At 37.5% G+C, this 21,614-nt stretch overlaps 7 protein-coding genes and 2 pseudogenes across 9 annotated transcripts; 3 read left to right on the forward strand and 6 right to left on the reverse strand.

The window, feature by feature from the left end:
• Window positions 1-498: 498 nt before the first annotated feature.
• LOC104767384 (DEAD-box ATP-dependent RNA helicase 10-like) lies at window positions 499-3,621 on the reverse strand. Its single transcript, XM_087503104.1, has 13 exons — window positions 3,361-3,621; window positions 3,015-3,174; window positions 2,852-2,921; window positions 2,693-2,755; window positions 2,521-2,595; window positions 2,314-2,433; window positions 2,145-2,186; window positions 1,981-2,055; window positions 1,513-1,659; window positions 1,296-1,433; window positions 1,092-1,203; window positions 919-1,007; window positions 499-799 (listed from the first exon to the last, which is right to left on the reverse strand). Exons 4-13 carry the CDS (start codon window positions 2,732-2,734, stop codon window positions 677-679), a joined length of 963 nt encoding a protein of 320 aa, XP_087359230.1. The 5' UTR covers window positions 2,735-2,755; window positions 2,852-2,921; window positions 3,015-3,174; window positions 3,361-3,621; the 3' UTR covers window positions 499-676.
• Window positions 3,622-4,330: 709 nt separating this feature from the next.
• On the reverse strand, window positions 4,331-6,125 carry LOC104767385 (uncharacterized; annotated as a pseudogene).
• Window positions 6,126-6,674: 549 nt separating this feature from the next.
• Window positions 6,675-9,443, reverse strand: LOC104767386 (uncharacterized). Its single transcript, XM_010491420.2, has 3 exons — window positions 7,921-9,443; window positions 7,122-7,838; window positions 6,675-7,039 (listed from the first exon to the last, which is right to left on the reverse strand). Exons 1-3 carry the CDS (start codon window positions 8,548-8,550, stop codon window positions 6,944-6,946), a joined length of 1,443 nt encoding a protein of 480 aa, XP_010489722.1. The 5' UTR covers window positions 8,551-9,443; the 3' UTR covers window positions 6,675-6,943.
• LOC147920112 (uncharacterized) lies at window positions 8,711-9,448 on the forward strand. The gene is made up of 3 exons (XM_087503129.1): window positions 8,711-8,717; window positions 8,918-9,201; window positions 9,245-9,448. The coding sequence occupies exons 1-3, from the start codon at window positions 8,711-8,713 to the stop codon at window positions 9,446-9,448; spliced, it is 495 nt and encodes a 164-aa protein (XP_087359255.1).
• A 652-nt stretch (window positions 9,449-10,100) lies between these two features.
• On the reverse strand, window positions 10,101-12,099 carry LOC104764608 (uncharacterized). Its single transcript, XM_010488173.3, has 3 exons — window positions 11,318-12,099; window positions 10,526-11,242; window positions 10,101-10,428 (listed from the first exon to the last, which is right to left on the reverse strand). The coding sequence occupies exons 1-3, from the start codon at window positions 11,975-11,977 to the stop codon at window positions 10,333-10,335; spliced, it is 1,473 nt and encodes a 490-aa protein (XP_010486475.1). The 5' UTR covers window positions 11,978-12,099; the 3' UTR covers window positions 10,101-10,332.
• Window positions 12,100-13,282: 1,183 nt separating this feature from the next.
• On the reverse strand, window positions 13,283-15,082 carry LOC104764609 (uncharacterized; annotated as a pseudogene).
• On the forward strand, window positions 15,036-17,382 carry LOC104764610 (phytochromobilin:ferredoxin oxidoreductase, chloroplastic-like). Of its 2 annotated transcripts, none has more exons than XM_010488174.3 (8): window positions 15,036-15,467; window positions 15,805-15,921; window positions 16,017-16,111; window positions 16,224-16,317; window positions 16,398-16,529; window positions 16,615-16,719; window positions 16,812-16,862; window positions 16,964-17,382. In XM_010488174.3, the coding sequence occupies exons 1-8, from the start codon at window positions 15,246-15,248 to the stop codon at window positions 17,135-17,137; spliced, it is 990 nt and encodes a 329-aa protein (XP_010486476.1). In that variant the 5' UTR covers window positions 15,036-15,245; the 3' UTR covers window positions 17,138-17,382. The 2 variants fall into 2 exon arrangements, 1 of the variants encoding a protein (XP_010486476.1); XR_015591709.1 differs by having other exon boundaries at window positions 15,135-15,467; window positions 16,224-16,348; window positions 16,469-16,529.
• A 164-nt stretch (window positions 17,383-17,546) lies between these two features.
• LOC104764611 (mediator of RNA polymerase II transcription subunit 27) lies at window positions 17,547-20,048 on the forward strand. Of its 2 annotated transcripts, XR_763769.3 has the most exons (8): window positions 17,563-18,012; window positions 18,100-18,265; window positions 18,579-19,029; window positions 19,121-19,180; window positions 19,268-19,336; window positions 19,444-19,487; window positions 19,578-19,859; window positions 19,957-20,048. XR_763769.3 is itself a non-coding variant. In XM_010488175.3 (7 exons), exons 1-7 carry the CDS (start codon window positions 17,739-17,741, stop codon window positions 19,735-19,737), a joined length of 1,224 nt encoding a protein of 407 aa, XP_010486477.1. In that variant the 5' UTR covers window positions 17,547-17,738; the 3' UTR covers window positions 19,738-20,005. The 2 variants fall into 2 exon arrangements, 1 of the variants encoding a protein (XP_010486477.1); XM_010488175.3 differs by having other exon boundaries at window positions 17,547-18,012; window positions 19,578-20,005.
• Window positions 20,049-20,129: 81 nt separating this feature from the next.
• Window positions 20,130-21,388, reverse strand: LOC104764612 (lectin-like). Its single transcript, XM_010488176.3, has one exon. The coding sequence runs from the start codon at window positions 21,386-21,388 to the stop codon at window positions 20,378-20,380; it is 1,011 nt and encodes a 336-aa protein (XP_010486478.1). The 3' UTR covers window positions 20,130-20,377.
• Between the last annotated feature and the right edge of the window lie 226 nt (window positions 21,389-21,614).

Genomic DNA, 21,614 nt, shown 5'->3' on the forward strand with positions numbered 1-21,614 from the left:
TTTTTTGCATTTTTCTAAATAACCAAGCTTTTCTCAAGTTGCGCCTTTGGTGTTGATACTATTGGGACAAGTTCTACACGCTGATCATGAGGTTCTAATAGTTAAGAATTGTTTTGTTCTTCAGTATAGGATTTGGTCTTCTCTGAAGTTAGTTGTTGTTTTCGTGTCAAATGGTCAATTTAAGTGGTTTAAAAGATGATTTCACACCGAGTCGTGGTGTGTTATCTATCTTGTTGTGGTTAAAAAATGCAATGTTTCTCGGTTATGCAGCGTTGAATCCGCATAGTGATTCAGGGTGATACTAGATCGATCTATTGCATTTGGTCCAAGTCTATGGAGATGAATGTTATGTACATTTGATTTGGTTGTATTGCTTTGGATAATGAATAGTTGATGTTGAGAAAAAAAAAAGTAAAATTCAGGAATGAGTCTGTGTGTCCAGGGAGATTACGAAGTGAATTTACAAAGAGCTGTTAGAGACACCAAGAACAGACACCATAGCTTTTTAAACCTTTTAGGAAAAAATTATTCATAGTATAATTTAAGTCTTTAAGCAACAAAGAAAAGAAAATACAAATTACGAGTACAAAATTGATTAATTTTTCCCAAGTTCAAATGGAAACTTGAATTCAAAACTTTGGTGAGTTACTGAAAAACAAAAGAAACAGAGCCATTTTTATCGTTTGAACTTCTTAAAAGATTTCTTGTATTTGCCACCTCTGTTACCTCCCAAGAACCTCTCACTCACTTCATCATCTTCTCCCCTTCTCTTCTTCCAACCTCCTGATTCTTTCATGTCCTATATAACATAAATTGCCACAAACACATTAGCTCTATTATTAAATTCAAGTTAAAAAGCAAAAAAAAACCTAACCCTTTTTTACATGTAGTAGTAAAAGTGCTGATGAGTAGATATACCATTGCAGATAACCTTTTGGCTTCTTGAAGTCTCTCCAAAAATGATAAGACTTCGCCTTCCTCAGCAGGATATTTTGGTAGCTCTTTGCCTGAGCATCGAAACATAGTCAAATGTTTGTATCCCAAGAGAGAACAAAATAATAAAAATGTATCTTGCAAGTTATTTTACTTACCAATGAGTTTTTCTATTTGTTTATACCATTCGATCTGATACTGGGTTACAAGTGATATCCCGACACCAGAACGTCCAGCACGAGCGGTTCTTCCCACTCTATGGATGTAATCCTATGAACCAAACAGTGTGTAATCTCAATATTCATGAGAAACAAGAAAGAAAGAAAAAAATCATATTCATCTGACGAAAGAAAAGGGCTAACCTTTGAATTTGTGGGAATGTCATAGTTGATAACCACATCAACTGATGGGATATCGAGCCCTCTACTAGCCACATCGGTACAAACCAAGATATTACATTCCCGTGCTTTGAACTTATTCAAAGCTCCCAGTCTCTTTGACTGTGAATATTTCAAAAGAAAACTGAGAAAAAACAATTCGAGAAATGTTTAGAAATAGGACTACTGCATCATCATTTACCTGAGTCATTTGACCACTGATAGGAATGGCTCTAAAACCAAGGCTCCGAAGCACCAAAGCCAAAAAACGAGTACCATCGCATGTTCGGGTGAAAATCATTGATGTTGATTCAGGCATTTCACTTAGAATGTAAACAAGATAGCAATCCTGTTATAAAGTGAATAAAAATAAGCTAATTATATAGTTGAAGAAGATAAAACCTCTTATGTGTTTGCTAATAATATCTACTCTCATGTTTTGACAAATTCACAATTACTAAGAAAAAGTTAAAATTTATATTTATAGATTAATATACAATTAAGTTTGTAATAAAAAGAAAAAATATAAATCCTTCAGATAACATGCCATGTGGAAAACACTTTTTAATTATTAAATCTACAACATCAATCTTTTAGCTAGGAACAAAAACAAATCTCAAAACATCAATGTATGAGTATTTTACTAAGCTCTGTGATGCAAATAGGATACCTTGTATTCCGCGGGAACAAACAGATAATACTGCTTAAGAGTATCGACTGTGGAATATTTGGAGGCAGCTTCAATCTGGAGGAAAGCAACGAACAGACAACTGTTATACCCCCAACAATGATAGCTGTGAGAAAAAAGAAAAAAGTCATTTCGTGTTTCCATACCTTCACAGGATTCCTCAAACATGCCCTTTGAAGTTTTCGAACCTAGAAGGACAAAACAAAATCAGAGACTTAAATAATAATCAATGGTTCGTTTAGATCATCCACTCCAAAAGATAAGAGAGAAAGTTTGATCGATCATAACCAAAACACTGTCAAGAAAGGTTCCTACCTTTGTAGTCATAGTCGCTGAAAAAAGAAGTGTTTTACGTTCACGAGGGATCTCATCCAAAATCTGGTTAAGAGATTTCTCAAAATCTTCATTCAGCAGCCTATCTGCTTCATCAAGAACCTGTTGAAGTAGATAAGAAATTGATACGATCCAAGAAAAGGCTAAACCAAAAACGAAAAAGACCAATAAAGATAAGCATTAGTATACCAGATATTTCAAAGATTTCAGAGAAAAGCCTTTTGTGTCAGACATATGATCCCAGAGACGACCAGGTGTTGCAACCTAAAGACACAACATACCATAGTTAGTTGCTAGATTCACACTTACGATAAGTGCAGTTACCAAAACAAATGACCATAAGATTAAAACAGAAAAGTACAATAACATGAGGCCGTTTCCCAAGAGCAATAGTTTGTTGCATCCTGTCTACACCTCCAACAAGCTGAAAACGACGTATTATGTAGTTGTAAACCTATTCAACTATTGTGCTACAAGAGGAAGATTTAAAATTTAAATTATGGTTAAAACATGAGCTTACCACAGCACACCTAAGACTTATATCAGCTCCTAAAGCTTCAAACTGCTCAGCAATCTGGATTGCAAGCTCTCTGGAGAGGAAGGAACACAGAAAAATTAAAAAAAATCAAATCCAACAAGAATGAGCAAACAAAGTAAGTAAGCGCTAGAAGAAACTGTCATACCGAGTTGGAGATAAAACACAAGCGAAGAAGGCAGGATCAGGTCTACGTCCTTTCTTAGGCTCAGAATCATAAACATACTCAAGAAGTGCTTGCAATATAGGAATCGCAAAGGCTCCAGTTTTACCAGAACCAGTTTGCGCGAGTCCAATAACATCTTTCCCTGAACGAACAGAGACATTAAATAAACATCAGATTCAATTAGTTGCATGCTATAATAAACCCTAATAATCACAAAATTCAAATCTCGGAACCTCAAAACAATATATAAAACATCAATGAGCAGGAATCATCATCACAAAAGTATTAAACAGATAAAAAGAGTGTAACCGCACAAAAGGCCTTATACCTTCAAGAGCATAAGGAAGGGCTTCGGCTTGAATTTTGGAAGGGTTCTTCCATCCCAATCTCTCACAAGCTCCTCACGCACACCAAGTTCTACAAACGTCGTCACCACTTCGTTCTCTTCCTCCATTTTCAACACCCACTAACGAATTCGCTATCTCCTGGACCTCAAAGACTGTAAGGGAATCTCAAATGGCGTTAAGAAAAATCGCGTCTTTTAAGATTTCCGGCGAGATTTAGGGCTTTAGATAAATCGAGCTGCCTTAGGGTATATAACTCAGAAGAGACTCTCTAATGAGACCAAAAAAAATAAAAAGAGACGTATGGGCCACGTTTATATGACTTTGGTCTCAACAAAAGCCCATCTAATTGGTCAACAAAAAATTACATGGCCGGAACATAGAGCCGATTAACCAAACTAAACTTTGAATGGATTTAGAGATAAGTAACGTTAAAACTTAAAACCTTTGCCAATCAAACGACAACGTTTGACATACTGAAAGAAGAAAAAAAACCAAAGCTGCTTCAGTGTTGTGTACCGATGATTTGACTATGGAGTCAAATCCATTTCTCTCTATTCCTTGAGCTGTTTAATTAAGGTTTCTATGGATATTACGAAGTAAAATTCTAGGTATGCAAGAACAGATTCCAAACGTGATAACGAGATTAAACTCTTGGAAGCTATAATCCAAACGCTTGGCGGCAAAGAGCGGCTGGGAAAAAGCCGTGTGAATGGATGATGATGATGAATTACTGATACTTTTGATTCACTTGTAAAGTTTTGTACTTGTGAGTTTGTGGAGACATTTTCTGTATCACTTAGAAGATAAATGTATTTTGGCTATATTGGTACAAAAAAAAAAAAAAAAAAAAAAAAAAAAGCAAATGGTGCACAACCAAACAAAAGACATGTTCTCAAAGATTTTGCAGCAAAACAAGAAAACAGAACACTTGAAATTTAAAGAAGTACATGGCTACAGAAGCTGCCAAGCTTCATTGGGCTTGTCAGACTTTTGAATCTTGGACGTTGCTTGAGTTTCTTCTTTAGGGGCTTCATTGGGTTTGTCAGACTTCAGAATCTTGGATGTTGATTGAGTTTCTTCTTTAGGATGGTCCATCTCCGAGAGATAGCTTGAGAGACCGTTGGTTAACGCTGAGGTTGTGATCAAGGAAGCTCTTAGTAAGCTAGTGGCCTGCAACACAAGTTGTTTCAAAACAAATTAAGAATATTTTTCTCAAAAACTATCAGAGAGTTGAAAATTAATGTAGAGGGAACAGAGGGAATCATACCTCAGCTTTGCCAACGCGAATTACTTGCTCCTCGATGTCACCAATGGTCATTTGCAGCTTGCTTAACAAGGAGATTGTTGATGAACAGTTCATAGGAGTGACAACTAGATCATCAGACACTATGAAATTCGTTTCTCCCTTCACAAGTCCAAAACTAGCAGAATCCGAAGTGTCCTTTGATTTTGAATCCACTGAGATTAACTTCGCAATTCTTTCACCGCTCGAAAGAACCTTGTTCTCTATCTCTTTAAAGAGCATGTTTCTGCCAGTACCGCCATAACAACTAACCAAGCATTCATATTCTGGTGTTTCCTGGATAACAACATCTAGAAGTTGTGCCCTGACCCTGAAATTATAAAAATAAGGAAGCACGCATTTGGAAACAGTGGTTTCATTCTGCTTCTCAAAGCTCAAATCTTTCACGCTTCTGCAGAGATTACCAACGCAGCCCATATTCATACTGTCAACGGAAAGCTCCCAAGCAAACTCAAGCGGTATGGCAAGAAAAGTGAAAAGAAAATCAACGAAATCTTCTCTGCACTCAGCATAAAGAATCACCCCGTCTGTCTTTCTAACGTAAACTTTCAAAGATATAAGCTCATCTGCATCTCCTGCAACTTTACTTTCTTGCACCAATGGAGATTTTACGCTTCTTGGACATACAGTTTTTCCTCAGGAATGTGTCTGTCAAGGGAGATTCCGAAGTAAAAATACACCCTAACAAAGTAAGCACCTGCGTTTTAAAACAATACACAGAAGATTAAAGACTAAATGACAAAGTAGTAATTAAGCAAAGTACAAAATAATAAAAAGAAAGACAAGTACCTCTTCAAAACCAACATCAATAACCATTTCTTGAAGCTTATCAAAACCAGCATAGCCAAGGTCATTGAGGACGTTCAGTACAAGACCCATAGAGTTCAGTGCCACTTTCAGATCATCAGTGATGATAAATGACGTTCGGCAGCTGAGAAATACTCCATCAGCTTTATCTCCTAAACAACCATCACCATCTTTTTCTCTTTCAACCTGAATCTCGCAAGTCATTGAGCTTCCACAACGACACCTCGAGGTGCTAACATTGCTGTATACCTTACAGCATGCTTCAGTAGATATGAAATTCGGACAGACAAAGAACTTTGTCACCTCAGTGTCATCTATGTTCAGCTTTAGATTTCTGCAGTGACTCGCCTTAGCACTCCGTGGATACAGCAGGAAATTCTTACCACTTTGAGTCTCGAAGTTGTCAACGTCCATGTCTGAAACACTTTTGTAAAGGTTGTGGAAACAACCAACGATTGAAGACTGTGGGTTCTGATGCTTCTCCAGCAACCTTACAATTGTACCCATAGGGAGAGTCAAAAGACTACAGAGTACATCAACAAAATCCTTCCCAGCTTCAGCCAAAACGACTCGGTTTTTCTCCTCATCGATGAGAAGCCTCAAGCTAAACTTCGGTTTTGCAACGTTCTTAGCCATCAAAAGATCAAGGGAAGATACAAAAAAGAAAGAAAAAATCAACTAACTGGTGTTTAAGGTAAACTGTTGTGTCTGAGTGACGATTCCAGTGATCTCCCCCTATTATATATAAATATATTTTGAGATGTGTCACAACGTATATCTTCAATTACAATAATTATCCTATAAACCTTTGCGGTTTCCTATGTCCGCATGAGTTTAATATATATTTCCCAGATGTTGTGTATATTTTCCATAAAAATTGCATCGATTAGTGAAGAAGCCGCCCACTTACCTCCAGTAATTTTAAACTTAGCATCTACGGCTGCTTTAATCACTGCATTGATATTTCCTCTCTATCCAGTGCCAAGAGGGGTTTCATATGATGTGACAGTCAATAACCATTAATGAAACCAATAACATAGAGAAACCTTTACAGTTCCCCATGACCCGTATGAGATTTGGAATCATGTCCCAAGGAAATGTAATCTTTCAAACAGAGTGCATCGATTAGGGAGAAAACTATCTGTATTCAATATGGGCTAATACTCTGGTTTTGCAAATCTGTGATGCATATAGTTAAGAAATAAACATTGATAAGACAGAACAAAATGTATTAATTACTAGGGCAACGCTTAAAAGCCACAAAACGAAGTGCATACAGAAGAAGAGCATCAAGCTCAAACTAAAATCTGAAGCCTTGTAAAAACAAAAGGATAGAAAATAAAGCTTGAAAAGTTGAAATAATGCTTTAGAATCCAAAAGATGCAAGATAGAATCTTCAGAAACAGAGGCGACTCCATCAAGACTCTTCAGGTTGTATTTTTTTTCATGGAGTTTTAAGTTTCTTCCTTCGGTTTCTTCAGGAGCAAGCTTGAGAGACCATTAGTTAATGCAGAGGAAGAGATCAACGAAGCTCTGAGAATGTTGATGAGCTGCAACAGAAAAATTCAGTAACTTAAACAATTCCCCTGAGGCAAAAAAGAATAGAAAAGAAGTGCAATATTACAAGCATACCTCTGCTTTAGAAATACTAATTTGATGCTCCTCAAGATCGCTGAAATCAACCTCCATCTTCTTAAGCAAGCCAATGGTTGAAGATGAATTCATGGGAGTTATGGTAAGATCATTAGAGACGATGAACTTAGTATTCTTCTTCATAAACCCAGTCTCATATATTGGTGAACTTCCAGACTTTACTTTTGGGTTAACTGGACACACACTCACAAGTTTGAAACTTCGTGGGAGCAGAGGTCTTCTAAAATACCTGGCGAAACTATAACTCGATAAAACGGAAGGAGGAACTAAGCATTCATACGTTAGTGAGCTGTAGCAGACATAACCAAACAGATTATTGTTGTTAATGCACGCATAATAATCAGGGATTTGACAAAAATTGGATGCAGACGCTCTTCTACACGGGCTTCTGCACAAATTTCCGACACATCCCAAAATGGTATTGTTATTGGACAATGAGCACGCCAACTCAAGAGGGAGAATCAGAAAAGTAAGAAGTGATTCAATGAAGTCTTCATTACACTCAGCATAAAGAATCACCCTATCAAACTTTTTCACAAAAACTTTGACAGAGAACACTCTGCATGGTTCTACACTGTCCGTTTTTGGCACAGGTGGGGATAGCATTTTCTGCATCTTTGGCAAGCATTGTTTCTTGAGGAATGCGCATGTTAAGGGAGTTTCCGAAGTGAATAAACATCCCAGTAGAGTCAGCACCTGAATTAGGATTAAGATTAGATAATAAGAGCGTTATGTACTAAAATAAGAAAATAACAAAGATGAGAAAAAGCTAAAGTACCTCTTCGAACCCTACATCAAGTAGTGTTTCTCGTAGATCACTAAAACAGAGATACCCTGAATCCTTAAGAACTTTCATTATATCACCAATAGAGTTCAGTGACACTTTCAGATCATCAGTCACAATGAATGAAGATCTGCAACTGACAAATACTCCATCTGCATTATCTCCTATCACTTCTCCAACTTGATCTGCTTCTGGGATATGAATCTCACGACTCATCCGTTCTCCACAACTGCATCTCGAGGTGCTAAAATTTCTATATTCTTTGGTGCATGAACGAGCCGTAAAAAATTCCGGGCACATATAGAACCTTGTAGCATCATCAGTATCATTCAAGTTCAACTTGAGCCTTCTGCAATGAATCTCCTTAGTACTCTTCGGATAGAGCAACATGCTCTTGCAAGCTTCAGTGTTAAAATGATCAATGGCCATATCTGCAACACTTTTGTTAAGGTTTTTAAAGCAACCTAGGACCGTCGTGTGATTCTTAAGCAAACTAGCGATTTTACCCATAGGGAGAGTCAAAAGACTAATGAGCACATCAACAAAATCCTGATCAGCCTCAGCCAACACAACTTTGTTTATCTTCTCATCAATCAGAAGTTTCAAGCTAAAAGTTTTAGCCATTGGACGTGAAGGAAAACAAACAAACAAGGAAGAGAAAAGTAATTGATCAGAGACTTCAGGTTATACAATTTGACAGTAAGAACATGAGTTTTTGCCTCTACTATATATTGAAGAAACATCGGTTATGAAACTGAAAAGGTTTCGTGTATTCTGATATTTAATGAAAAGTAATGATTCAAACATCGGAACCCAGAAAGTTTTGACCTTTATGCTTCCCTATGGCCGTGTGACTAATATACATGTCCCAATGCCAAGATTCTATTAATCTCCAATTGAATTCCTCATTTATAATAATTAGCATTCTGACTTCATTCTGAAACGTTCATCTTAAACTACTTCAATATCTTGATTCTTGAACAAAATCTAGAAGAAGGTGTTGGGAGCGTTGCAGTTAGGCTCCCCGCCATTGAAGATGAGGTTAGTAAAGCCCTAACCTACAGAACCCTTTTAGCAACTCTGTCGCCTATCTTCGATGATGAGGTCAAGTGGGAGGCTCTTGATGAGATGCTATCATATCTGGAGAATTTCTCAGCTGCGACGCCAACAGAGGTAGTGACCGTTCACAACGCGCCTACTCACCTGAGGAGCATGGACACGAGGGAGAAGGCGGTGGCTTGGATTGGACAATGGTGCACTCAGAACGCTGAAAAGGTAGCTATTTTGTTGCGGGTTTTACACGTCCATGTATGAAAAGGCTGGAAAGTTTTTCAGGGGCCCCGACATGAGTTATTACCAATCCCTCAGAGTACTCAAGAGAGACAACGTTGCCTCCTACACCTTAGGGACAAACCTTTTCTCTGATTACGCCGTCTTCAAGGCCAAGCTTCATCAACTATGGAATTTTCCTGTGTCCCATAGGGCCCTTTTGCTTATCTTATTTCGTTTGTGTTTCCTCTGATGTGTGTTTGGGTCGATAATAATTGATAAGTCTTCGTGGATCTGAATAATTCTGAACCTTGTATTGGTTTAACTTGCAGAAAAAACGTTATCCTTTAATTCTAATGAGAATTTGAGATGGTAACAACACTTATGACCAGGCTTAAGACCCTAAAACCTATTTATCATCCCGTCATTGCATGTTCCCATCAAGTTATAAAGAATGTTTCTTAAAACCTAAAAGCCACAAGGGTCTGTCTTCAAAAACAGAGTCAACTTCAGAGCCTTAAGTTGTGATGGAGCGATGTAAAACAAAAGTTGTATGTTTAGGATGATAATCGCAAAATACTTAAAACCATTAATCTGAGGATACAAAAAACAACCCCAATTCGAAGTGAAACATTGAGAAAAGGAGTATCAAAAAGCAAACTGTTAGCCTAAATGTTTTCAGCAACAAAAACTTTTGGTCTGTAAGGCGGTAACAACGGTTCCTCGAAAACCATAAACTTGTGCTTATAACCAGATGAAACATCGACTTATCCACATTTTCATCCCTTAAGTTTCTTCTTTGGCCTTCTTCGTGATTACGTTCCGTAAACAAGTAGTTAAATGCGAGGATGTCATCACGGAAGCTCTTAACAAACTGATAGCCTACAGTAGAAGCTAGACAGATGTTTAATGAAATAGGTGTTTTGATTAAGCAAATGCAAGACAAGACAAGTTTTATTTAGGAAGATAATCAACAAAACACTTAAAACCATTAGTCTGAGAATATCTAGACAGGAAAAAAAAAAAAAACCAAAACGAAATGAAACATAGAGAAGAAGAGCATCAAAACCAAACTGCTAGCTTGAATGTCTTCAACAACATAGGAAAAGCAAAGCCCTGTTTCGTTTCAAACTGAACTCAAGTTTCTATCTTTGGCTTCTTTGCAAGTAAGGACGAGAGACCGTTGGTTAAAGCAGAGGACGAAATCAAGGAGGCACTCAATATATTGATGAGCTGCAAAAGAATAAAAATAAAGCAGGTTCACAAATTCAAGCAGATAAACAGATGCAGAAAAGGTATCATTAAAGAAAAAAATTCAGATTTAGCATACCTCTGCTTTCTTAATGCAAATCGGCCGAGCCTCGATGTCTTTCATGTTAATCTCCATCTTCTTTAACAGGCCAATGGTTGAAAATTTGTTCATTGGAGTGATAACCAGATCATCAGAGACGATGAATTTAGTATTTCTCTTGACAAACCCAGTATCAACTATCATTGAAGAGCAAGACTTTGAATCCTTTGGATCCATAGGACTCAAAGCAACAACTTTGTCACCTTTTTCAAGAACAGATCTTTCAATCCGTTTTGAGAATTTGCAAAGCGAGGTAGTGAAACACCTCTTGGGAATTAAACATTCATATGCTCCTGACGAGCAGCTAGCAATATCAAGCAGATTCTTACTGCAAGTATAATAAGCTGGAAGACAACAACGGTAAGGCAACTCTCTTCTACATTCACATCTGCACAAATTCTTGACACATCCCAATATGGTATTGTTATTGGAGAGCGAAGACGCTGACTCAAGAGGGAGAACAAGAAAAGTGAGAAGAGAATCAATGAAGTCTTCACTGCACTCAGCATAAAGAATCTTTCTATCTGACTTTCCAACAAACGTTTTAATATAGCATTCTCTGCCCTGTTCTGCTCGTCCGGTTTTTAACATAGGTGGAGGGGGCCATGTAAGCATCGTTGGCATGCACTGTTTCCTGAGGAATGTACTTGTTAAGGGAGACTCTGAAGCGAATAAATTCCCCAGTAGAGTTAGCACCTGCATTTGGATTAGATTAGATATACATGCATGAAGAGCTTAAAAAATAAAAAAATACAGAAAACCATATAGTACCTCGTCAGAGCCAACATCAAGGACCATTTCCTGCAACTCGCTTAAATTTGGATAGCCTAGGCCATTGAGCACCTTCACTAATTCATCAATAGAGTTCAACATCACTTTCAAATCATCTGTGATAATGAAAGAGGATCTACAGCTGACAAACACTCCATCTACAGCATTTCCTATGGAGCCTATAACTTGCTCATCTTCTGGGAGCCGAACCCGAATGTTCATCAATGATCCACACCTACACCTAGAGGAGCAAAAATTGGTGTATGCCTTGCAAGAATCGCTCTCATACAATTTAGGGCACACGTAGAAATTTGTGGCCTGAGTATCATCGATATTTAGCGTGAGTCTTCTGCAATGGATCTCATGCGAACTCTTGGGAGACAGCAACATACTCTTGCAAGCCTCGGTCTCAAAATCATCAATGACCATATCTGAAACACTTCGATTAAGATTCTTATAACAACCTAGGAATTGTGGTAGCTTCTGATGCTTCGCCAACAATCTTGCAATAGTCCCCATTGGGAGTGTCATGAGACCGAAGAGCACATCCACAAAATCTTGACCGGCCTCAGCCAACACAACTTTGTTTTTCTTCTCATCGACGAGAAGTTTCAAGCTAAACTTCGCACTTGTAGCCATTGTATTCGCACTTGTAGCCATTGTAGGTTAAGGAAACGAGTAAAAGCAAAAAAAAAAGGAAGAGGAAGATGGAGGCTGCGAATTAGGTTAATTGTTGGAGGCTGAACCCAAATCATAAGGGGTCTTTATATAACAAGACCCACGTACAAGCCAACTTAGCATAATTAGAAAAGGAAAAGCACCAAAACCTTACACATGAGTCCCTACATTTTACAGTTTTACATAAAAACATCCCATTCGTATTGTAATTCACTATTTAGTCCATGGAACTGTAAGGCCATCATTAATGGGAGAACACCAAGGGTGTTCTAAGCCCAAAAAAATTATAAAAATAATGAATAGTGGCTTAGAACACTTTTTTTTAGTTTTTAATGTAGAACTGATTTAAGTCCAGTTCTTATTTGACGTGGCTTCATGTGATTGGACGAGATTTTTTGAAAAAAAAGAAAATATTTCATTTATATAAGTAAGCAATTTAAATGTTAATTTATAAGTTTTTATAATTGTAATATGTTTAAGAATATTATATTAATTTATAAGTATATAATTGCTTTTATATAAGTATGCAATTTAAATGTTAATTTATAAGTTTTTATATTTGTAAAATGTTTATGAATATTATATTAATTTATAAGTATACAATTGCTTTTATATAAGTAAGCAATTTAAATGTTATTTTATAAGTTTTTATAATTTGTAAAATGTTTAAGAATATTATATTAATTTATAAGTATACAATTGCTTTTATATAAGTAAGCAATTTAAATGTTATTTTATAAGTTTTTATAATTTGTAAAATGTTTATGAATATTATATTAATTTATAAGTATACAATTGCTTTTATATAAGTAAGCAATTTAAATGTTATTTTATAAGTTTTTATAATTTGTAAAATGTTTAAGAATATTATATTAATTTATAAGTATACAATTGCTTTTATATAAGTAAGCAATTTAAATGTTATTTTATAAGTTTTTATAATTTGTAAAATGTTTATGAATATTATTTCACTATATCTTTATTCTAAGAACACCATAATTAGTTCTCCCTTTTTTTTTACCTATGATCTTAACAACTAATCTAACATTATTTTTACTATATATTTAATCTAAGAACACAAAAAAAAGTTCTCCCATTAATGATGCCCTAAGTTGAGGTTAACAAAAACTTGGTGAACACTATAACAGTGTTTTAGCATCTGGAAACAATCCATCACAAGAAATTGACTTAGGTTCGATGAACTTCATTATTCACCATGAAGATAAACATGTTGACTAAAAGTTAAATTAGAAGATAATATATAGAAGAACACGATGACTACTTGGGAACCTCATACGAAAATATCCAAATGGACCCTGATAAACGCTGCTTATTATCCTAATCCTCTTTCCTTAAGTTTCTTCTTTGGCCTTCTTCACGATTAAGTTCCAGAAGCAACTAGTTAAAGCCGAGGATGTCATCATTGAAGCTCTTAGCAAACTAATAGCCTGAAATAGAAGAAAGTTTCAATTTTTAGAAACTGATTTATTCCCTCCAGGCCAAACACTTTAATCACAAAAAAAGAGAAGACAACAACCATACCTCTGATTTTCCAATGGTGATCGTTTGTTCTCTGATATCTTCCTCCGCCAAATGCATTGTCAGCTTTAGCAAACTAATGTTCGAAACCGAGTCCTTCAGTTTAATGACCAAATCATCAGTAACCAAATACCTTGCGTATCCCCTCACAAACCCAAAACTTCCCATATCAAGAACGTTAAGTGTTGGAAACGAAAAATAAGACCATCAGGCATCTTTCTCGTGAAACTTAACCTACTGCGACCAAAGGGTTCACCCGGGCTGGGACACTTGTAATAATAGATTTCTCTTTGCAAAGTGACAACATCAAGCAACTGTTTTGGGCAACTATAATATGAAGGAAGCAGACACTTGGCAGACGACGAGGAATCATCATTTTCTTCGTTCAAACCCTTGAAGCTTCTGAACACGTTCCCAATACAACCAAGAGTGATATTATTGTCTCCACAGATGTCCCAGACAGATCCAAGTGGTAAGGCTAGAAAAGTGAATACAAGATCAATGAAATCTGCTCCAGATTCTACACAGAGAATCTTATTGTCCACTTTTCTAACAAATGCTTTCAATGTTATGGTTTGGTCTGGTCCTGCTCCAGATTCTTGCAGAGTTGGATTTAGCGGTATACGAGATCTAGTCAGGCACAGTGAACTTTGCTTCCTTAGAAAAGTATCGGTTAATGAAGCATCAGAAGTAAATAAACATTCCAGCAAAGTGAGTATCTGTCAATCAGACAAAACAAACATTCAACAAAAACGTGTAAATATACAAATGACGACAGAAGTGTAATAATGATACAGTACCTCACTTAAACCGACATCAAGAACAATTTCACCGAGCTTGTGAGCATTTGCATAGCCTAAGCCTCTGAGAGTATTCAATACATAATCCATAGAGCTCAACGCCACTTTCAAGTCATCCGTTATGACGAACGAATTCTCATAGCTAACAAAAATCTCATCGCTACTAGTTCCTTGAACATGCTCTTCTTCAAGTCCCAGAACCTCCTGATTCATCAATCCACTGACCAACTTCGAGTTCACAATTTCTCCACACCCACATGTCTCAATGCTATAAAATCTTCTGCAGGATTCTCCTCCATGGTGAAAACGTGGGCAAACAAAGTACTTGACAGCCTCGGTGTCATCTATTTTCAACTTAATCTTTCCATACTTTTCATGATTCACACTCCTAGGATACAGTAGCACTTGTTTACATGATTCAGTCTGAAAACTCTCAAGACCCATCTCTGAAACGCTTTTGTAAATATTGTTAAAACATCCTACAACCACTTGAGGCGATTTCCGATGTTTCTCAAGCAATCTGACTATAGTTCCCATGGGAAGCGTGAGAAAACTAAAGAGCACATCAACAAAATCCTTACCAGATTCAGCCAAGACAACCCTGTTCCTCTCTTCATCTATGAGAAGTCTCAGACTTAGCTTCACTGTCTCTGTACCCTCAGCCATTGTAGTAGTAGTATTCCTTTGCAGAGAACAACGCAAAGAATAGAAAACTCAAAAGAGAGGAATAGCAAACGTTTTGAACCTCACCGGCTTAAACATATAAAGAAAAAAAAAGTCTTTTGAGATTCCCCCATTAATATATATTTTTAATACAGTAGTTGTCACAGTATGAAGAATTGAAGATAGTGGTCGGAAAGGGGACACAGAGGAAAGAGGAGACCTTTGGTTATCAGTTTGTGAGTGTTGTAATGGCTTTATCAATAAAGTTTGGATTTTCAACTGGGTCGTGCTTCAAAGCAGCAGACCCACCTGTTCTAATCTCGGAAAGCCCTAAGAAGATCAGTTTCACTTTGAGAAGGAGAAGTAAACGATTCTTATTTAGAGTCTCTGCTGTCTCGTATAAGGATTTCGCAGAGTCTGCTTTTGAGGAAACCAGGAAAAGGATCGTTCTTGAACCTTCACCTCTCCAGGTTTGTGCATTTTATGTTTCGATTACTGTAGAGAGAGGATTACCTAATCATCAAACTGTGAATTTTGGGTCAATTGAGTTGATTTGTTTTGCTTATCGATTATCTTACCAAAGATTCTAGTGGTGTTAGTAATGGTCGCTCTATATACTTAGATAATGGTGTCTTCGTCTTATGCCAAGTTTCAAGGATACAGGGAACTGATTGGTTTGTGTTTAAACTGTTATCTAATTCCAGTCTGGGACATATTTTATGAGTGCTCCAATGACTTTACTGTATAGGCTGCTTGAATAAACCTTGGGATTTTTAATTTTGCTAATCATCATCAAACTGGTTTCAGGAAAGGTATAGTAGCATTACAGGACTGGATGGGAAAAGTGAACTTCAAATGCTTGCTTTCAAATCTTCAAAGATTAGACTTTTACGGAGCATGGCCATCGAGAATGAGACAATGCAGGTTTAACTGCAGCAGTATCTATCTGTGTACAAATTTGATTGCTTTAGTCCTCATCTCCTTACCATCGAATGATTGATTGTTTGTAAACTGTGCAGGTCTTTGACTTTGCCGGTTTCATGGAGCCTGAGTATGATGCACCCATATTCTGTGCTAACTTCTTCACATCTGCTAACACGAACATAGTGGTGTTGTAAGTTATCTTCTTCTTTACCTTATTCTCTAGTTATGCTGGAGTTATCAATTCGGTATTGGCCAAACATAGACACTAGATGTTCAAATTTTTACTGTATGCTCTTCTTTAGGGATCTCAATCCTCTGCATCAGTTAACTGACCGGACAGATTACCAAGAGAAGTATTATAACAAGATAATGTCTATATATCACAAATATGCTGAGGTGACCACTTAATAGAAACACTCAATTGCAGGTAAACCTAATGCTTATATTTGCAGACTGATCTGAGGTTTTATTTGCAGACTTTCCCATGGGGAGGGAAATTGACTGGTGAATCCATAAAGTTTTTTTCTCCTTTGGTGATGTGGACTAGGTTTTCGTCTAGCCAAGAAAAACATAAGGCTTTGTTCTCTGCGTTCCTCGAGTACTATCAGGTATATATACTTGTGATGTGTGCAGCCAAATGCTAAGGTTTTACAGGAAACATGACTGAGGAATTTATCAATTTTATTACCACAGGCATGGCTTGAGATGACAATCCAAGTGGGGGATGAGATGGAACCATCTCAGGTGAGAGCCAATCGTGAAGCACAACACAAATACCTGACATGGCGAGCACAGAAGGTAATCAAATATATCCCTTTGTAATTTTGCATGTTTGAACAGAGATTGTATCTATCTGTATTGTTACAGCGAATCTTGTTTGGTGTTTGCAGGATCCTGGACATGGTCTTCTTAAAAGATCAGTTGGTGAAGCAAAGGCAAAGGTATAACAAAAGATTTGAGCCCTTTTCATGTTTCAACTTGTTGCCCTGCCCCCATTAATTTGTGAAGAAGATGTTAAGAAAATGATTTGAAACAAAATCAGGAGCTGCTACGCGACTTCCTGTTCAATGGGGTCGACGAGTTAGGCACAAAAACATTTATCGATTACTTTCCAGAGTACGAAACAGAAGACGGAACTGTGAGTGACAAACGAAGCATCATCGGGAAGTCATATGAAACTCGGCCTTGGGATTTAACAGGAAGGTTTATCGGCTAACTTCTCTTGTAGCTTTATTATCCATGTTTCATATAAACAAGTTCGATTTCAGCTTTTAGACATCAAGTCATCAACACAACATCAAGTGTACTTAGGGAAGTAGGAATAAGAAAGAGCAGCATGAAGATGTATCTTCTGCTTGCAACTTGCATTGTAGTATATACCAATGAGTCAGCTAAAACCATTTTTCCAAGAATCAAAACATTTTGTGGATTTATATAATAACAAAGTTTTGTATTTTGAAAGGTAACATGTTGTGGAAAAGAAGAAATTCATAATTGATTGGTCTTCCTCAACTCACAGATAGAAAACTAGTTAAAAATTTAGACAAGATTACATAAAACCAGAGCAGAAGAAAGCAGATCAATAAAAACGCGTTTAAAAACGCAAACGCTATAAAATTGCGTCTAGCGTTTCCAGCTACTAAAATAGAGTATAGTATTTGGACGTGAAAATCAAATCTTTCTCTCTCTTTCTCAGTCCAGAAAAATTATTACTCCGTCGTCGTCAAGAACATCAATTTCAATTGAAATAAAAAAAAATTGAAATTATCGAGAGAGAGATAAAAAAGAGAGAGAGTTCGAATCCTCCATCACAGCTTATGCAGACGCTACACCAGTCCCAACTTCTCCAGAACTCGGCCGAGCCGGCGAACAACCAGTCGGAATCTGACGCGCCGCCTAAACAGGTGGCTCAAGCCATGGAACGACTTAATCAAGCGGCTAGGGTTATCGCCGATATCCGCCTCGGCGCTGACCGTATCCTTGAAGCAATGTTCGTTGCTTCCCAACCTCGTCACACCGATATGCCTCTTCAGCTCTTCCTCAGAGAAGACGCCTCCATGCGTCAACATCTTCAGGATCTTCGTTTAATCGGTGCTTTACTTGTGATACCATAAATTGGATTATGTCATTAGTATTGATTTTGCTTGTTTAGTTCTCAAGATCGTAATTATGTTTCAGGGAAGAAGTTGGAAGAATCTGGAGTGTTAACTGAGTCTCTTAGGTCAAGAAGTAATTCATGGGGTCTTCACATGCCATTGGTTTGTCCAGATGGTGCAGTTGTTGCTTATGCTTGGAAAAGACAGCTTGCTGGACAAGCTGGTGCTTCTGCTGTTGATAGAACCAGGTATGAGATTGTTGCAGATGACATGAGAGCATAATTAGTGTTTAGGTTCGACTCTACAATATTAGATTTGAAGAATCATTTTGGCTGTTAGTTCCTCCTGGAGGATTGTGGATTCTGTTTCCATCATTCCTTAATAGTCTCTTGGATCTAACGGAATGATTGTGAAGCTTTGGTGAACCTATTTGGAGTTTCATCAGCTAACCAGTTTTACTAAATGTCATGCATTATGCAAGCTTCTCCTGTGTTGTGAATAATGATGTTTTCATTCTGGTTTGTTAACATAATATGTTGTCATGACTCTTAATGACTGTAGATTAGCTCTCAAGGCCTTCACGGATCAGAAAAGACGATTCTTTCCTCACATTGATGATGGATTGAAGATGGAACCAAGATCGAAAAAACTTTGTGCCTCCCATTTGCTAGTAGAAAATGAAAGAGAGGAGCCGGTTGATTACAAAACATTGCCAGATATACAATCGCGTTTAGAGAAGCTGGTCCCGGATGTGAAGGTGTCTACTTATGGACGCTTGAACTGGCTGAAGAGAGCTAATTATTTACCTGGGTCAACTAGTGATGATCCAACAGAAGCTTCGAAGCCTATTTTCCAGAGTTCTAGTAAGCTGAGATCAGGGATACAGAACGAAATTGTTGATAAGATTGCTGTGATTGAATTATCATTTCCGTCTGTATTCAGAGCTGTAGTCTCATTGAATCCAGCTGGTTCTGTTGATCCAGATGCAGTTGCATTCTTCTCTCCAGATGAAGTAACTTCCACTCTCTCTCCATTAGAATATACTGATTCTCAAATTAAATTGTTTTAAGTATTCATGTCTTTGTTTCATCCCTTCCTTACAGGGAGGTAGCTACTTACATGCGAGAGGATTCTCGGTTTATCATGTGTACAAACACATCACGGTAACACAGACTGCAAATTGGTGTCACATTATAAATTTTCACAGAATTGATAGATTGGGAACTTGCATTAAATAGATTTTCTTTCAGGAACATGCTGCTACGGCCTTGCAATATTTTCTCGGCTTTGGTACTGGAACAGCTCTCTATTCTCTTCTGGTAATGCATTTACAAAGACACATCACTCACTAGATAACATCATGAATAATTTATTTCTTTTGGATCCATGGAAGTTAATTTACACTTTTATTTTTTTTCTAATGCAGCTATGGATATGCAGTTTTGAATCCCTATTTAGCAAACCATGCAGGTACTATGCCACTCTTTATAATTCTTCTGGAAAAACTAGAAAAAAATGGCCTGATATGGACTAAACTTTTCTACCTCTCTTCTGATGCAGTAAATGTGGAAGCCTATTAGCAATGGATAATAAGTCTGCGTTGATCTTACCCCCTCTACACCGCGCTTACCAGGAATTACCTCATGCGGTTAAAACTGGGGAAGTCAACCTGGATATTTGTGAAGCTTACCACTCCAGTTGCTCTCCAGATGATTCCTAGTTATCCAGCAGTAATTAGGAAGGATCGATTAAAGATTAGAATTAGGTTCTCAGAAAATCTTGTATGAATCTTAAGTATCTGCTGTTCTTCTTGACACCTCTTGTTTGTTGTCCCATATTGAGGTTAGGTTCATTATACATCAGTCTCTTTCTCTTCTGGTTGAGATATATTAGGAAATGGCAACTGATGATACATGTGAATGTTGTCTTCTTTCTACAGTTTTCATCTGTGTTCACGAGATGACAGAACGAAGACTTTTTTGTACTCAGTTCACATTACTCTGTTGCAGTAAACATCAAAAGTGAGAAGAAGACAAAGTGGGTCCTGGTTCTTGATTCCGTTCCAGAAATAGAAAACATGTTAAATGTATGAGTAGGACTCTACAACCCAAATGGATCAAGAACAACATCAACAACTAAGTTAATTTTGCAAGATCGCTTACAGCTTCTTATCATAGTGATTTTTCATAGTGAAAACACATCGCAAAAACCTGCAACTAAGGAGACAAACAGAAACATCACAGAAGAAAGATAAGATAAACTAGAGGGAAGAGGAAGAAGAGGAAAAAGGCAAAGACCCTACATTTCCACCACACAACACAAGACAACCTTCCAAAACACACACCAAACCAAACTAGTCACTACTTCTTGCCTTGTTCAATAGCACATTCCTCTGGAACCACCGCCATTGACCTCTTAACACCGCATATTGTCCAGAGATACAAAGCCAACATTGCCCCTAAGGCTCCACATACTACACCCAAGACCAAACCACCAAGCATTCGCCATGTGCACTCACTTCTCTCTCGACCCTCTTCCTCCTCCGTGGAAACATCGGCCTTCAAACCTTCATTCTGTTCAAGTGGCACTGGATGCAGCCACATCGGATGACGCTGCCATGTTTCAAAGCTCCAAGAATGGAGAAAATGTGCCTTGGAAGACTTCCCATTGGCAGAGCTTAAACCCACCATGACTTCACCACCTTTCCAAAGCTTCGCCAAGTCTACTGAGAAAGAGAAGAACGGATCGAACTCCTTTATCGAACCAGATCTTCTGAAATTAACCATCATACTCTTAGATCTTGCCGCGTAATCAATCATACAGCTCAAAGTCCCTCCATTGTTCATCATCAAGTCACCGTCAAACGAAAGGTTTCTAATATTAGAAGATTCAGGCCTGCCAATTAAGATTCTTGCACGGTTTCCTCTCTTGGAGATATCAAACTCAAAAGCAACAACTGTCTCGTTCTTTGCATATTCTAATAGAAACCCTAAAGCAGTGGAACTGTTATCTCTCTTACCAAACAGACTAATATCCAAAGTACTTGGAACCATTACAAAAGCCAAGACATCACCAATCTCATTGGGCATCGAAAACGAGAAGTAAGTCGAGAAAATAACCAAGTTACTCTCTTTACCGTGGAAAAGATTGATGGGTTTCCTGTAAAAGACTCGTCCCACGCTTCCGCCCACTGAGTCAGTCAGCTGAATCGAAGAACTCTCATTGACCAGCTTCGAATCTCCAAACATAGCAACACTCTTGTTTTGAGATTTCACGAATCCATCAAACGAAAACGTGAAATCCACACCTGCGGTTCCATGTATCTCAAAATATAAAACGAACAGAAAAGAGATGGCTTTGAACAGCGCCATAGCTTAACTTGGGATTAAACTAAACGAAACTCCTCTGTTTCAATGGCTACAGAGACGAACTCTTCTGCCTCTCTCTCTCTCTCTTCTCCTTCTAAATGGAATTTTCTAGGATTCAGAGAATGAAGTCCATCTTTTCAAGAAGTATTTAAGTTTGTTAAGAAGAAAGCTGAGGGAAGAGATGAATATCATTAACTCATGCAGACGCTCTCTCCATCTGTCATAGTGG

This window comes from Camelina sativa, chromosome 19 (assembly GCF_030686135.1).
Source record: "Camelina sativa cultivar CO46 ecotype springtype chromosome 19, ASM3068613v1".
In the NCBI taxonomy this organism is placed as follows: Eukaryota; Viridiplantae; Streptophyta; class Magnoliopsida; order Brassicales; family Brassicaceae; genus Camelina; species Camelina sativa.

Bases quoted from the DNA above. Each gene is read 5' to 3' on its own strand.
- LOC104767384 (XM_087503104.1), bottom strand. From the start codon at position 2,734: ATGCAACAAACTATTGCTCTTGGGAAACGGCCTCATGTTATT. The intron at 2,596-2,692 runs GTACTTTTCTGT...TTGTGTCTTTAG, and splicing joins GGAAACGGCCTCATGTTATT to GTTGCAACACCTGGTCGTCT. The intron at 800-918 runs GTATATCTACTC...TATGTTATATAG, and splicing joins CCAAAAGGTTATCTGCAATG to GACATGAAAGAATCAGGAGG.
- LOC104767386 (XM_010491420.2), bottom strand. From the start codon at position 8,550: ATGGCTAAAACTTTTAGCTTGAAACTTCTGATTGATGAGAAGATAAAC. The intron at 7,839-7,920 runs GTACTTTAGCTT...ATCCTAATTCAG, and splicing joins TTGATGTAGGGTTCGAAGAG to GTGCTGACTCTACTGGGATG. The intron at 7,040-7,121 runs GTATGCTTGTAA...TTTCTGTTGCAG, and splicing joins TTAGTATTTCTAAAGCAGAG to CTCATCAACATTCTCAGAGC.
- LOC147920112 (XM_087503129.1), top strand. The intron at 9,202-9,244 runs GTAGCTATTTTG...ATGTATGAAAAG, and splicing joins GCACTCAGAACGCTGAAAAG to GCTGGAAAGTTTTTCAGGGG.
- LOC104764608 (XM_010488173.3), bottom strand. From the start codon at position 11,977: ATGGCTACAAGTGCGAATACAATGGCTACAAGTGCGAAGTTTAGCTTG. The intron at 11,243-11,317 runs GTACTATATGGT...ATCCAAATGCAG, and splicing joins TTGATGTTGGCTCTGACGAG to GTGCTAACTCTACTGGGGAA. The intron at 10,429-10,525 runs GTATGCTAAATC...ATTCTTTTGCAG, and splicing joins TTTGCATTAAGAAAGCAGAG to CTCATCAATATATTGAGTGC.
- LOC104764610 (XM_010488174.3), top strand. From the start codon at position 15,246: ATGGCTTTATCAATAAAGTTTGGATTTTCAACTGGGTCGTGCTTCAAA. The intron at 15,468-15,804 runs GTTTGTGCATTT...AACTGGTTTCAG, and splicing joins TTGAACCTTCACCTCTCCAG to GAAAGGTATAGTAGCATTAC. The intron at 15,922-16,016 runs GTTTAACTGCAG...TAAACTGTGCAG, and splicing joins TCGAGAATGAGACAATGCAG to GTCTTTGACTTTGCCGGTTT.
- LOC104764611 (XM_010488175.3), top strand. From the start codon at position 17,739: ATGCAGACGCTACACCAGTCCCAACTTCTCCAGAACTCGGCCGAGCCG. The intron at 18,266-18,578 runs GTATGAGATTGT...TAATGACTGTAG, and splicing joins TCTGCTGTTGATAGAACCAG to ATTAGCTCTCAAGGCCTTCA. The intron at 19,030-19,120 runs GTAACTTCCACT...CCTTCCTTACAG, and splicing joins CATTCTTCTCTCCAGATGAA to GGAGGTAGCTACTTACATGC.
- LOC104764612 (XM_010488176.3), bottom strand. From the start codon at position 21,388: ATGGCGCTGTTCAAAGCCATCTCTTTTCTGTTCGTTTTATATTTTGAG.